We start from the raw sequence: 16,892 nt of genomic DNA on the forward strand, positions 1-16,892 counted from the left end.
CGTGCCATAATAGGTCCATAATGTCACGGACATCTCTGCCCCTACATGTGAATCAGCTCATTTTCCCAGCAATGACCACTAATATCTGGGTTCAGACTAACCCAGTTTTGGACCAAACCCAAGCTCATCACTACTTTAAAGACAGCTGTTTTGCCTTTTCCCCACTGCTCTAGGTTATCCACACTGTCCCTGCTGCACACTTTGGGTCCTGTAAAAGAAGGAACACTATAGGAACCTTATCTGTGGCCTGTGTGTTGACTTCCCTTATCTCGAGCCTTTGCAAATATTCAACCTTTTAAATGTGCTGAATACCTGCTCCCCCCTGCTGAATGCTGTGGTTCCTCCCACTGGCTCATACTCCTTGTAGTAATGTAGAAGCTGGCGAAAGGAACCACAGTGAGCAGCAGGGGGAGCAAGTATTCAACACTCCCGAACACCGGAACACCTGCAGCGACTGGAGAGTAGCAAAGCAGCTGCATTTCAACACGACAGAAGTGTGGAGTGCTCAATCTACCGCCAACATCCCCTATTAATGCATCCAAAACCTCTATATTTTTTTCCTTGGAACTTTTTAGGTAATATCCCATATGTTCAAAAAATATATTTGAAATATATTTTAAAAATATGCTTCCCAAATATATTGACATATATTTTAAAAATATATATTTTTAAAATATATTCTACAGATTTTTTTAACAAATAAAAAAGTCATTTTAACATATATTTTTACATATATTTGTAAATGCATTCCAAAAATGTAGATTTGTATTTTTAAAGACACAGTATATTTGAAATGTTTTTTTTAAAAATATTTTTCCATATATTTTGTAATAAAAACGCATATATATATATATACAGTCAGGTCCATAAATATTGGGACATGGACACAATTCTAACATTTTTGGCTCTATACCCCACCACAATGGATTTGAAATGAAATGAACAAGATGTGCTTTAACTGCAGACTGTCAGCTTTAATTTGAGGGTATTTACATCCAAAATCAGGTGAATGGTGTAGGAATTACAACAGTTTGCATATGTGCCTCCCACTTTTTAAGGGACCAAAAGTAATGGGACAGAATATTAATCATAAATCAAACTCTCACTTTTTAATACTTGGTTGCAAATCCTTTGCAGTCAATTACAGCCTGAAGTCTGGAACACATAGACATCACCAGACGTTGGGTTTCATCCCTGGTGATGCTCTGCCAGGCCTCTACTGCAACTGTCTTCAGTTCCTGCTTGTTCTTGGGGCATTTCCCCTTCAGTTTTGTCTTCAGCAAGTGAAATGCATGCTCAATCGGATTCAGGTCAGGTGATTGACTTGGCCATTGCATAACATTCCACTTCTTTCCCTTAAAAAACTCTTTGGTTGCTTTTGCAGTATGCTTTGGGTCATTGTCCATCTGCACTGTGAAGCGGAGTCCAATGAGTTCTGAAGCATTTGGCTGAATATGAGCAGATAATATTGCCCGAAACACTTCAAAATTCATCCTGCTGCTTTTGTCAGCAGTCACATCATCAATAAATACAAGAGAACCAGTTCCATTGGCAGCCATACATGCCCACGCCATGACACTACCACCACCATGCTTCATTGATGAGGTGGTATGCTTAGGATCATGAGCAGTTCCTTTCCTTCTCCATACTCTTCTCTTCCCATCACTCTGGTACAAGTTGATCTCGGTCTCATCTGTCCATAGGATGTTGTTCCAGAACTGTGAAGGCTTTTTTAGATGTCGTTTGGCAAACTCTAATCTGGCCTTCCTGTTTTTGAGGCTCACCAATGGTTTACATCTTGCGGTGAACCCTCTGTATTCACTCTGGTGAAGTCTTCTCTTGATTGTTGACTTTGACACACATACACCTACCTCCTGGAGAGTGTTCTTGATCTGGCCAACTGTTGTGAAGGGTGTTTTCTTTACCAGGGAAAGAATTTTTCGGTCATCCACCACAGTTGTTTTGTGTGGTCTTCCGGGTCTTTTGCTGTTGCTGAGCTCACCGGTGCGTTCCTTCTTTATAAGAATGTTCCAAACAGTTGTTTTGGCCACGCCTAATATTTTTGCTATCTCTCTGATGGGTTTGTTTTGTTTTTTCAGCCTAATGATGGCTTGCTTCACTGATAGTGACAGCTCTTTGGATCTCATCTTGAGAGTTGACAGCAACAGATTCCAAATACAAATAGCACACTTGGAATAAACTCTGGACCTTTTATCTGCTCACTGTAATTGGGATAATGAGGGAATAACACACACCTGGCCATGGAACAGCTGAGAAGCCAATTGTCCCATTATTTTTGGTCCCTTAACAAGTGGGAGGCACATATGCAAACTATTGTAATTCCTACACCGTTCACCTGATTTGGATGTAAATACCCTCAAATTAAAGCTGACAGTCTGCAGTTAAAGCACATCTTGTTTGTTTCATTTCAAATCCATTGTGGTGGTGTATAGAGCTAAAAATGTTAAAATTGTGTCGATGTCCCAATATTTATGGACCTGACTGTATATATATATATATATATATATATATATATATATATATATATATATATATATATTGAATATGGACAAAATTGTAGCATTTCAAATCAATGGCAATATATTTGGGAAGAGTATTTTTAAAATATATTTCAAATATATTTTTCTTCCATGTGGGAATACACAACTTAAAAAATTATAAAATTACAAAACAGCTGACATTTCTTCACATATACAGTACAATGTGATATTCATTACAGGATACCCAGTTGTCCATGCCTAAATACTATTTAATTTCCATGATCAGGGGTGGACTGACAACTCATGGGGCCCCCGGGCAATAGGAAATCATGGGGCCCCTGTGTCCTCTCCCACACTCTAACCATACCCATAAAAGCCTATTCAAGGTACCAGGGGCATCTCACGGAGCCCCCTACTGACCCCGGTCCCTCCGGCAGTGCCCGAGTGCCTAAATGGTCAGTCCGCCCCTGTCCATGATGTTAGACTTTGTCTGCATCGATGTTAAACCAGGAAAAACCCGACACGTTTCGGAGAATTCCTTCCTCAGGGGAGAAAGGTATACCATATCTACAATGGAATTAAAATATTAAGTACAAAAATGTTTATGCAATGAATCACCATATCATTGGGGGGGTTCCATACCATACTTACCAAGAACAAAATAACCAGCTGTACATTAAAACCAAAACAAAATCAAGGTTGCCATACTTCCATCCCTCAACTGTGGCCCAAAATATAATGTAAATAGGTTCTGGACTCCACAATTTAGATTTATTTATCAAATGTTTTGTACTTAACAGTTTAACTGTAATATATATATATATAAAATAAACTTCAATGGTCCCAAAAAGTGTTGCGTTTACCATTTATTTTTTATCCAATAGCAAAGTATTGACGGCACTTTGATGAGACTTTGATGCTACTTGAGTGCCAGAGTGTAAAGTCGCATCAAAGTTGTACGCATCCAAAGTCACATCAAAATGGCATCAAAGTCAATACTTTCCTATTGCCAAAATAACTGCATCAAAAACGCATGTTCAAAAATGCAAGTTCAAAAACACACTGTGAAATCACACAATTTACAGTCTTGATAGATGTGAACCTAGCCTTATCGCGGTGGGGGGAAAGCAGCAGCAGGGGGAGAGAAGCCGCATGTAAGAGATATGTCATAAGAACTGATTTTTTTATGACCTACAGGATCTCTTATGTTCGAAAATCCTCATATTGTTAAAGTGTATAAAGAGCAAAAAAATTTTTTTTTTTTTTTGGAATGGAGTGGGTATTATTGTTTTCATCTTTGTTCCTTTTGGGAGAGTTTCCTTTACTTCCTGTCTTGTAGACATAGCAGGAATTAGGCTCCATGCACATGGGGCATTTTGATAACGCTGGTAATGTTAGCTGTGTAAAGTCACGTTAAAAACAGGAGTTTTTCAGCTTTTTTTTTAGCGTTTTTGCATTAGCGTTTAGCTGCATTTTTCTGCGTTTGGTCAAAAAAATCCAAAAACACTGGTTTGCGGTGTTTTACCGCGTTTTTACAGCTAAAAAACTCTTCTAGAAATCCACTAGTCCTGGGTTTTCTTTTTCCAACCAAAAAACGTCCTAGGCAAAAAACATTGATTACAATCTATGTGTGTATGGACACATAGGATAACATGCCAGGGATGGACACATAGGATAACATGCCGGGGATGGACACATAGGATAACATGCCAGGGATGGACACACAGGATAACATGCCGGGGATGGACACATAGGATAACATGCCAGGGATGGACACATAGGATAACATGCCAGGGATGGACACGTAGGATAATATGCCGGGGATGGACACATAGGATAACACGCCGGGGATGGACACGTAGGATAACACGCCGGTGATGGACACATAGAATAACACGCCGGGGATGGACACATAGGATAACATGCCGGGGATGGACACATAGGATAACATGCCGGGGATGGACACACAGGAGAACACGCCGGGGATGGATACACAGGATAACACGCCGGGGATGGAAACACAGGATAACACGCCGGGGATGGACACATAGGATAACATGCCGGGGATGGACACATAGGATAACATGCCGGGGATGGACACATAGGATAACATGCCGGGGATGGACACATAGGATAACATGCCGGGGATGGACACACAGGATAACATGCCGGGGATGGACACATAGGATAACATGCCGGGGATGGACACATAGGATAACACGCCGGGGATGGACACATAGGATAACACGCCGGGGATGGACACATAGGATAACATGCCGGGGATGGACACATAGGATAACATGCCAAGGATGGACACATAGGATAACACGCCGGGGATGGACACATAGGATAACACGCCGGGGATGGACACATAGGATAACATGCCGGGGATGGACACATAGGATAACATGCCGGGGATGGACACACAGGATAACATGCTGGGGATGGACACACAGGATAACATGCTGGGGATGGACACACCTAGGATAACATGCCGGGGATGGACACATAGGATAACATGCTGGGGATGGACACATAGGATAACATGTTGGGGATGGACACGTAGGATAACATGCCGGGGATGGACACACAGGATAACATGCCTGGGATGGACACATAGGATAACATGCCGGGGATGGACACATAGGATAACATGCCGGGGATGGACACATAGGATAACATGCTGGGGATGGACACACAGGATAACATGCTGGGGATGGACACATAGGATAACATGCAGGGGATGGACACGTAGGATAACATGCCTGGGATGGACACATAGGATAACATGCCGGGGATGGACACACAGGATAACATGCCGGGGATGGACACATAGGATAACATGCGGGGGATGGACACATAGGATAACATGCGGGGGATGGACACATAGGATAACATGCCGGGGATGGACACATAGGATAACATGCCGGGGATGGACACATAGGATAACATGCTGGGGATGGACACATAGGATAACACGCCGGGGATGGACACATAGGATAACACGCCGGGGATGGACACACAGGATAACATGCTGGAGATGGACACATAGGATAACATGCGGGGGGTTTACTGGCTGCAGAAAAAAACGTCAAAAGACAAAAACAGTCGCTGTGAAAACGTTCATTGTGCATGAGGACTAAAGGGAAAATTTCTCCAAAGTGATTGAAATCTGCTCTTGGACAGTTGTCATCAGCTCAGGTGTCCCCCTTATTTCTTTTCTGTTGGCAACTCAGATTTTTGAATTTTCCCGCACTTTCAGTTCAGGTTCAGCTCATTGAGACGAACAGGGTGTGGTTGTCAGATTTTCACTGACATTCGGCCATATAATGTATGTAAACTGATAGGTCTTACATATATACAGTATCTAAATATCTATGTGTGTGTGTATATATTATATATATATTTTTATATATATATATATATATATATATATATATATATACCGGTAGGTTTTTTAAAAAATAAAAGTACCTTTTTAATGGTCTCTAGTGTTTCTGGATCAACCTTTGTGATATAATTGGTTTCTGTGCAGGCGTAAAAGTCCTCCCCTACGGGGTAGATGTTGACCAGGGCATTGTCCGTCACCTCTATCCCTTTAAAGTAAGAGAAAAACCTGCAAGACAACACAGAAGTCACTCGCTGTCCACAGTCTGGATGAAAACCTCTGGTTTGCATTAAATAGTCAATATTGAATTAAATATTATATACAATTATATATATATAATATGTTATACATAGTTACATAGTTAGTCTGGCTGAAAAAAAGGCAAAAGTCCATCCAGTTCAACTATTAAAAAAAAAAAAGTTATAATTCTACACCCACAGCTGATCCAGAGGAAGGCAAAAAAAAAAAAACAACAGCAAAGCATGATCCAATTTGCTCCTGCAGGGGAAATTGGATATTCCCTGGATCAACTTTACCTATAAATGTTAGTATCCCGTTATATTCTGTGTATCTAAGAAAGAATCCAGGACTTTTTTTGAAGCAATCCACTGAGCTGGCCACAACCAACTCTTGAGGAAGTCTATTCCACATTTTCACAGCTCTCACTGTGAAGAAACCTTTCCATGTTTGGAGATTAAATTTCTTTTCCCCCAGATGTAAAAAGCGCCCTCTTGTCCTCTGTGATGACCTCAGGGGGAAGAACTCTACACCGAGTTCACTATATGAACCACTGATGTATTTATACATGGAGATCATATCCCCCCCTTTATGTATTATACATGGAGATCATATCCCCCCTTATGTATTATACATGGAGATCATATCCCCCCTTATGTATTATACATGGAGATCATATCCCCCCTTATGTATTATACATGGAGATCATATCCCCCCTTATGTATTATACATGGAGATCATATCCCCCCTTATGTATTATACATGGAGATCATATCCCCCCTTATGTATTATACACGGTGATCATATCCCCCCTTATGTATTATACATGGAGATTATATCCCCCCTTATGTATTATACATGGAGATCATATCCCCCTTATGTATTATACATGGAGATCATATCCCCCCCTTATGTATTATACATGGAGATCATATCCCCCTTATGTATTATACATGGAGATCATATCCCCCTTATGTATTATACATGGAGATCATATCCCCCCTTATGTATTATACATGGAGATCATATCCCTCCTTATGTATTATACATGGAGATCATATCCCTCCTTATGTATTATACATGGAGATCATATCCCCCTTATGTATTATACATGGAGATCATATCCCCCCTTATGTATTATACATGGTGATCATATCCCCCCTTATGTATTATACATGGAGATCATATCCCCCCTTATGTATTATACATGGTGATCATATCCCCCTTACATATTATACATGGAGATCATATTCCCCCTTATGTATTATACATGGAGATCATATCCCCCCTTATGTATTATACATGGTGATCATATCCCCCTTACATATTATACATGGAGATCATATCCCCCCTTATGTATTATACATGGTGATCATATCCCCCTTACATATTATACATGGAGTTCATATCCCCCTTATGTATTATACATGGAGATCATATCCCCCCCTCTATGTATTATACATGGAGATCATATCCCCCCTTATGTATTATACATGGAGATCATATCCCCCCTTATGTATTATACATGGAGATCATATCCCCCCTTATGTATTATACATGGAGATCATATCCCCCTTATGTATTATACATGGAGATCATACCCCCCCCCTTATGTATTATACATGGTGATCATATCCCCCCTTATGTATTATACATGGAGATCATATCCCCCCTTATGTATTATACATGGAGATCATATCCCCCCTTATGTATTATACATGGAGATCATATCCCCCCCTCTATGTATTATATATGGAGATCATATCCCCCCTTATGTATTATACATGGAGATCATATCCCCCCTTATGTATAATACATGGAGATCACATCCCACCTTATGTATTATAAATGGAGATCATATCCCCCCTTATGTATTATACATGGAGATCACATCCCCCTTATGTATTATACATGGAGATCATATCCCCCCTTTTGTATTATACATGGAGATCATATCCCCCCTTATGTATTATACATGGAGATCATATCCCCCCCTCTATGTATTATATATGGAGATCATATCCCCCCTTATGTATTATACATGGTGATCATACCCCCTTATGTATTATACATGGAGATCATATCCCCCCTTATGTATTATACATGGTGATCATACCCCCTTATGTATTATACATGGAGATCATATCCCCCCCCTTATGTATTATACATGGAGATCATATCCCCCCTTATGTATTATACATGGAGATCATATCCCCCCTTATGTATTATACATGGAGATCATATCCCCCCTTATGTATTATACATGGAGATCATACCCCCCCTTATGTATTATACATGGTGATCATACCCCCCTTATGTATAATACATGGAGATCATATCCCACCTTATGTATTATACATGGAGATCACATCCCCCCTTATGTATTATACATGGAGATCATATCCCCCCTTATGTATTATACATGGAGATCATATCCCCCCTTATGTATTATACATGGAGATCATATCCCCCTTATGTATTATACATGGAGATCATATCCCCCCTTATGTATTATACATGGAGATCATATCCCCCCTTATGTATTATACACGGTGATCATATCCCCCCTTATGTATTATACATGGAGATCATATCCCCCTTATGTTATATACATGGAAATCATACCCCCCCTTATGTATTATACATGGTGATCATATCCCCCCTTATGTATTATACATGGAGATCATATCCCCCCTTATGTATTATACATGGAGATCATATCCCCCCTTATGTATTATACATGGAGATCATATCCCCCCTTATGTATTATACACGGTGATCATATCCCCCCTTATGTATTATACATGGAGATCATATCCCCCTTATGTTATATACATGGAGATCATATCCCCCCTTATGTATTATACATGGAGATCATATCCCCCCTTATGTATTATACATGGAGATCATATCCCCCTTATGTATTATACATGGAGATCATATCCCCCCTTATGTATTATACATGGAGATCATATCCCCCTTATCTATTATACATGGAGATCATATCCCCCCTTATGTATTATACATGGAGATCATGTCCCCCCTTATGTATTATACATGGAGATCATATCCCCCCTTATGTATTATACATGGAGATCATATCCCCCCTTATGTATTATACACGGTGATCATATCCCCCCTTATGTACTATACATGGAGATCATATCCCCCTTATGTTATATACATGGAGATCATACCCCCCCTTATGTATTATACATGGTGATCATATCCCCCCTTATGTATTATACATGGAGATCATATCCCCCCTTATGTATTATACATGGAGATCATATCCCCCTTATCTATTATACATGGAGATCATATCCCCCTTATGTATTATACATGGTGATCATATCCCCCTTATGTATTATACATGGAGGTCATATCCCCCTTATGTATCATACATGGTGATCATATCCCCCCTTATGTATCATACATGGAGATCATATCCCCCTGTATGTATTATAAATGGAGATCATATCCCCCTTATGTATTATACATGGAGATCATATCCCCCCTTATGTATTATATATGGGGATCATATCCCCCCTTATGTATTATACATGGAGATCATATCCCCCCCTTATGTATTATACATGGAGGTCATATCCCCCCCTTATGTATTATACATGGTGATCATATCCCCCCTTATGTATTATACATGGTGATCATATCCCCCCTTATGTATTATACATGGAGATCATATCCCCCCTTATGTATTATACATGGAGATCATATCCCCCTTATGTATTATACATGGAGATCATATCCCCCCTTATGTATTTATACATGGAGATCATATTCCCCCTTATGTATTATACATGGAGATCATATTCCCCCTTATATATTATACATGGAGATCATATCCCCCCTTATGTATTATACATGGTGATCATATCCCCCCTTATGTATTATACATGGAGATCATATCCCCCCTTATGTATTATACATGGAGATCATATCCCCCTTATGTATTATACATGGAGATCATATCCCCCCTTATGTATTTATACATGGAGATCATATTCCCCCTTATGTATTATACATGGAGATCATATCCCCCCTTATGTATTATACATGGAGATCATATCCCCCCCTTATGTATTATACATGGAGATCATATCCCCCCTTATGTATTATACATGGAGATCATATCCCCCCTTATGTATTATACATGGAGATCATATCCCCCCTCATGTATTATATATGGTGATCATATCCCCCTTATGTATTATACATGGAGATCATATCCCCCCTTATGTATTATACATGGAGATCATATCCCCCTTATGTATTATACATGGAGATCATATCCCCCTTATGTATTATACATGGAGATCATATCCCCCCTCAATCTCCTCTTTTCAAGAGAGAATAAATTCAGTTCCTCTAATTTTTCCTCATAGCTGAGCTCCTCCATGCCTCTTATCAGTTTGGTTGCCCTTCTCTGTACTTTCTCCAGTTCCCCAATGTTCTTTTTGTGTATTGGAGCCCAAAACTGAACTGCATATTCCAGATGAGGTGTCACTAATGATTTGTACCGGGGGAAATGATATCTCTCTCTCTGGAGTCTATACCTCTTTTAATACAAGAGAGGATTTTGCTCGCTTTAGAACCCGCAACTTGGCATTGCATGCCATGTATTAAGCTTGTGATCTACCAGAACCCTTAGATCCTTCTCCACCATTGACCCCCCCAAATCCTTCTCCACCATTGATTCCCCCCCCAGATCCTTCTCCACCATTGACCCCCCACCCCAGGTCCTTCTCCACCATTGACCCCCCCCAGATGCTTCTCCACCATTGACCCCCCCCCCAGATGCTACTCCACCATTGACCCCCCCAGATCCTTCTCCACCATATAACATTATATTGAAATAGATGATAAAATTGAATCGTCAATGATCGGACATTATCTACCTCACTTACCTGGAAAAGATGTTTTTGCAGGGATCGGGGTAAGCAAACGTTCCAAACTCGGTGATGACAATTCTTTTCTCAGTCATGGCCCGGACATATGCATCAGTCTTTACAAATCTGCAAAATAACATTATAGCATTATTGAAGCGTATATATAATATTTAAAATAGAACTAAAGTTAAAACTTTTTTTTTTCATTTTTGGATCAAGGAAGGGAGGGTTATAGCTGAAAGGCAATGTAGTCACCTTTATGCATGCGCTCCAGTACTGCAATTTAGCTCGCTGTGCCGACACTCCCTGCGCCAACATGCACAGGACATTTGGAAGCCCAAGAATTGCTTACTCCTCAGCTCCTCCTCCAGACATTGATTGTCATGTGAAAGAGCAAATGTGAAATTATGTGTGAAACTGGGCAAATCGCTGGATCTCTGCAATGTTGTCAAAATGGCAACCTTTGAGCTGGATCTTTGGGAAGAAGGCATTTTCAGGGGTTGAGCTTGTTTTCTTCCAGTGATGTTCTTCCGCACTTGAAGCGCACGTGCCACTCGAAACACCTCGAATGACCTGTAAACTTGCTCAATCATGTCATACATCTCTGTGGCAGGTTTGCCCAGTTTCATGCAGAATTTCACATTTGCTCTTTGTTCTAACTTGCTGTCCATGATGAAATAGCAGATGTGGTCAGAACAGCACCAGTTGCACAGCTCCCGATGTACACAGGACAATGTCTTTTGGCACACTGACTTATGAAGGTTGGTGCTCCTTGCGACTGTGCGTGCAGCTTCGTGCTGCCATCTGTTGACGTGTTACAAAACTAGTCTCGAAACTTTCTGATACCACATCATACGGTGGACATTATTATATTAATGTAGAAAAATGAAGAGGACTAAATTTACCATTGGAAAGGATTTTTTATATCTGTTCAACAAGTGAAAAAAAATCCTCTTGATCCTGCAGTCTATCGGTCTTGTATTGTTCCAGGTCCCCTCAGTGAATCAAAAGTGGATTTATATACTTTTTTGGCTACTGAGGAATATATATAAAGAAAATTTCTTTGCCTGGAGTTCAGCTTTAAGAGTCAAAGCGCCACAATGGAGGCAGAGGTCCTTGTTTCAGGTCATGAGGTCAATTTTGAAGCATTGTACCGGCCAAAGCGGAAAATGAGAAGCCTAAGAAGCTTTTATTGCATTTTACAGATCGCCGAAAATCCTTTTCATTGTTTTCATTGCAGCTGCGATTTTTCCAGAATAAAAGATCGGCAGGTTCAACAATGATTGAAAATGACTGGAAATGTAGAGCTTGGAGGCCACCCGGGGCAGGCTGTACTCAGAGATGGCATGAAGCCGGCAATTTTACAGCAAAGGATACTGGGTAAACCAAAGCGCGGCGATACAATGACACGTGTGTGATGTCCGGCACACAGCGGGGTCGGCGGGCTGCTCTGCTCTCTGTGCCAGAGAACTTTCAGATGAAGTTGAAAATTATTACGGGCTGCGAAAATAACAAAGCGCTATGAATGCCATCCTGTTCAGATAAAGAACCGAAACATTAAACTGCCAACTCACTGGGGATACAATGTAATAACTTGTCCATTTACAGGATAAGTACACTTCTCTAATCTATCTATTCAGTCGTATCCGACCCTTGGTGATTGCACGGACCGTCACTCGTAAGCGACTTTTTCCATGAATTCTCTTAACAATTATTTTACAGGGTAGGTTGCCAGGTCTTTCCCCAACCCCCACCATGCAGGAGATCCCACATGGCCAGGGATGAAACTAGGACAATTTAGACAGGAACCAATTAACCTACCAGCATGTCTTTGGAGTGTGGGAGGAAACCGGAGTACCTGGAAAAAACCCACGTGAACACAGGGAGAATATGCAAACTCCATGCGGGAGGCGCTGTAGTCGGGAATCGGACCCATGACCCAATTACTGCACGGCAGACGTGCTAACCACTAAGCCACTGTGCCACCCACTTCTCTAATAAAAAGCGCAATATGCTTTCCTCGCATTAGCGTTCAAAACTTTTTCTTTAGTGGTCCCATTGCAGGGATCTCCCTTGTGTCACTAGTACAAGAAGTGAGAATATTATCACAATGGGGACACAGGCAGCAATACAAACCTGGCTGATATTTTAAGACCCCTCCCTTAAGCCACTCACCAAGGGTGATCAAAAGTTTAGACCAGACATCTCTAAAATTTTTAAACAAAGGACCAGTTGACTGTCCTTAAGGCTTTAGGGGGGCCGAACTGTGGCCAGTGTGAGTAGAAAATGTCCCAGCATCAGTGGGAGTAAACAATGCCCCACCATTGGTTTAAACAGGAGGAATAGTGCACTGTTGTTGGCTTTAGAAGGATGAATAGTGACCCATGGTTGGTATCAATTGGAGGCATTGTGCCCCACCGATGGTGTCAGTGAGAGAAATAGTGCCCTATCATTGGTCTTAGCAGGAAGAATAGTGCCCCATCAATGGTATCAATTGGAGGCATAGTGTCCCACCGCTGGTGTCAGTGAGAGAAATAGTGCCCTATCATTGGTCTTAGCAGGAAGAATAGTGGCCCATCAATGGTATCAATTGGAGGCATAGTGCCCCACCACTGGTGTCAGTGAAAAAAATAGTGCCCCATCATTGGTCTTAGCAGAAAGAATATTGCCCCATCGATGGTATCAATTGGAGGCATGGTGACCCAATGATGGTGTCAGTGAGAGAAATAGTGCCCCATCATTGGTCTTAGCAAGAAGAATAGTGCCCCATCGATGGTATCAATTGGAGGCATAGTGCCCCACCACTGGTGTCAGTGAAAAAAATAGTGCCCCATCATTGGTCTTAGCAGGAAGAATAGTGCCCCATCGATGGTACCAGTGGGAAGAAGAGTATTCCATTAATGGTGAAAGTGGGAAGAATGGTGCCTCATCATTGGTGTCAGTTGTAACAATAGTGTCCCAAGGGGTGGATAGAGGCAAGCAAAGGGCCACATCTGGCCCCCGGGCTGCAGTTTGGAGACCACTGGTGTAGACAATCCCTGAACGACCATTTAAAGCTGAACTCAAGGAATGAAAAAAAAATATTTACAAACAATATATTCCCACAAAGTCAAAAAGGACCCACCCACTACAGGCTGTCTGCAGAAAATTAGAAGATGGGGCGGGGACAAGGAAATGTAACACCCGCCTAGAGTAGTATAGCCTGTTAGGTAAATTTAGTTTAGCTCCTCTCTGATCAGTGAAGCAGGGGTTGATTGCTCGGTGCCTCACAGGCTGCTGTGCTGGTTGCTTCCCCCTGTATTCTAGAGGATTATAGAAATTTAGTGAGAGGGAGGGCATGCAACCTGAATATTTATGGGACTTTAGCCAATCCCTGGGGAGGTGTGCCCAGTAGGCGGTTGGAGAGCCTATAAATAGTTTAGGGCAGTGGTCTCTAAACTGTGGCTCATGGGGCTGGATGTGGCCCTTTGCTTGCTTTTATCGGCCTCTGGAGTATTATTTCTACCACTGACATCAACAATGGGGCATAATTCCTGTCACTGATACCAACCATAAGGCACTATTCCTACCAATGACTCCAACAATGGGACACTATTCCTCCCACTGATACCAACAGCAGGGCACTTTTCTTCCCACTGACATCAATGATGGGGCACTATAACTTTCCCTGGTACCAATAATGGGGCACTATTCCTTCCACTGACATCGGCAATGAGGCATAATTCCTGCCACTGATACCAACAATGGGGCACTATTACTACCACTGACCCCAACAATGGAGTACTATTCTTCTCACTGACACCAATGATGGGGCACTATTCCTACCACTGACCACAACAGTGTGCACCATTCTTACCATTGACACCAACGATGGAGCACTATTCCTTCTTCTGATACCAACCATGGGGCGTTGTTTACTTCCCTTGATGTCAGGGCATTTTCTACTCTCATTGGCCATAGTCCAGACCCATCAAAGTCTTAAGGACAGTAAACATGTTCCTGGCTTAAGGACAGTAAACCTGAGGTCCCAGCCTTAGCTGGGGGGGGGAAGCTATCTGCAAATGTAGTCCTGGAATCAGTTCGGGTCTAAAGAAGCTCACTGGAGAGTGTCTGGTGGATATCAGAAGCATGCAACCAATAATCCTGTGGCTGTGTGATTAGATGACCCAAGGGCTGGAAAGTTAGTGACTGTGAGTAGCTTTTGATCTTTTGGGAGAAGTCATAGTCTCCAGTCAGCTCTAGAAATTCTGTGAGACATTTTTGCGAAGCTCAGCAAGCTAGAGTCCTCAAAGTGTTCCGTTCATTAGTTTTAGGGTATCCCAGGTTCCCTTCACCCCACCCAAAATCATTGTTATAATAAAACCCAAAAAAGACTGTGTGAGCTTTATTTGGGGGAAAGAAAATATGTTCACCAGTGGCTTTATAGTGGGTGCGCTACAACAAGGAGAGATCAGCAGAGAGCGGTCTTTATTACAGGAAGCTCCTGCACAGAGGGAAAGTCTCACACTGGATCTACTGCACCAAGATTCAAGAAGAATACACATCACTCTTGTATTCAGACAACATTGTATTAATAACCACCATGTGAAAGTAGATGCAGCAGCTATCTCATATCTCAAAGATCTTATCAAGCCATATACTTCAGACAGGGGCGGACTGACAACTCATGGGGCCCCCAGCAATAGGGGATCATGGGGCCCCTGTGTCCTCGCCCACACTCAAATCACACCCAAAAAAGCCTATGAAAAGGTACCAGGGACATCTCATGGGGCCCCCTACTGACCCCGGGCCCTCGGGCAGTGCCCGAGTTCCCCAATGCTCAGTCCGCCCCTGACTTCAGACAGCGCTTGTAACTAATTAACAATATGTGAAAGCAATATGCAACATAAATGTGCTAATTAGAAAAGAATTCCTCTTCTTTTTCTCACCCTCTAAAATTATGGACAGTCTTGAGGCACCCCATTTTAAAATGTAAAAAACTATTCTAATAGTTTTATATAATGCAGCATTCACACATGTAGGACACCCAACATTAGAGGTGATTTATTCTTTCATATTAAATACACGTTTGCATACTGGTACTGACTAGTATTCCTGTGTTTCTCTTCTCCCTCAGTTTTTTTCCATCACTGAACTAATGTGACTCCAGCACTGACAGGGAGGGGCAGGCGAGGGTCAAACAAAGATGATGTGCAGGCAACCAACATCCTCCTCATCAACTGATGATGTCATTGGTTGTCAGGATGTTGGTGGCTAGAAGGACGTAATGGTGCATATTAAAGACACGTGGCTCTGTGCAACTAAAAGGCAGGCTTGTTCCACCTGCTAGCTTGTATACATGTTTTGGGCAATTTTTAACCATTTTTTCAAGTCAACCTTGAAGAAACCTCAGTGCCTGGGCACCTTGGTTGAAAAAGGCTGCTCTAACAGGTCAGGGCTTCTGGAGCCCACCCAAGGGCTTTCTGGAAGAGGAGTGGAAGAGGGAAGCAGGCCCAGATCTGCATGTTTAAGGGACCTTGGCCAATCCCCTGGCAGGAGGCTGGGAATGGTGACCAGGGCAACCCTCAAATGTGGCAGAGCCTTGGGGGTGGTGTGCAGTATCAGGTGGAAGATGGATTGAGGAAGACTGGAGTGTGGAGCGTGGGAGGGGGCCCCTGGGAGGGGAGCCTATCTACAGGCAGGTTGCTGGAGAAGAAGATCTCCTATGCCTCAACGTCTCCTGGGGAGGACAGCCTCTATATCAGGGAAGGAGCCAGTCCACTTTGCCTGAAGGCAGCCTCCAACCCACTAAGCTAACAGGAGAGGACAGTGTGAATACTCTTACACCCCCCAGGCCAGATAAGGGGAGAGGGCAGT

General features: G+C 42.1%; 1 protein-coding gene across 1 annotated transcript in view; it reads right to left on the reverse strand.

Annotated features, from left to right (window-relative positions):
• RPE65 (retinoid isomerohydrolase RPE65) overlaps positions 1 to 16,892 on the reverse strand; it is a 59,119-nt gene that overhangs the window by 29,950 nt on the left and 12,277 nt on the right. Inside the window, exons 4-5 of the mRNA XM_089660758.1 lie at positions 11,055 to 11,162; positions 5,976 to 6,117 (exon numbers count right to left, since the gene is read on the reverse strand). Coding sequence (XP_089516884.1) covers positions 5,976 to 6,117; positions 11,055 to 11,162 — 250 coding nt within the window. The remainder of the gene's footprint in view (positions 1 to 5,975; positions 6,118 to 11,054; positions 11,163 to 16,892) is intronic.

This window comes from Staurois parvus, unplaced genomic scaffold (genome assembly GCF_062004578.1).
Source record: "Staurois parvus isolate SC_StPar_1 unplaced genomic scaffold, SC_StPar_1.0 ptg001270l, whole genome shotgun sequence".
In the NCBI taxonomy this organism is placed as follows: domain Eukaryota; kingdom Metazoa; phylum Chordata; class Amphibia; order Anura; family Ranidae; genus Staurois; species Staurois parvus.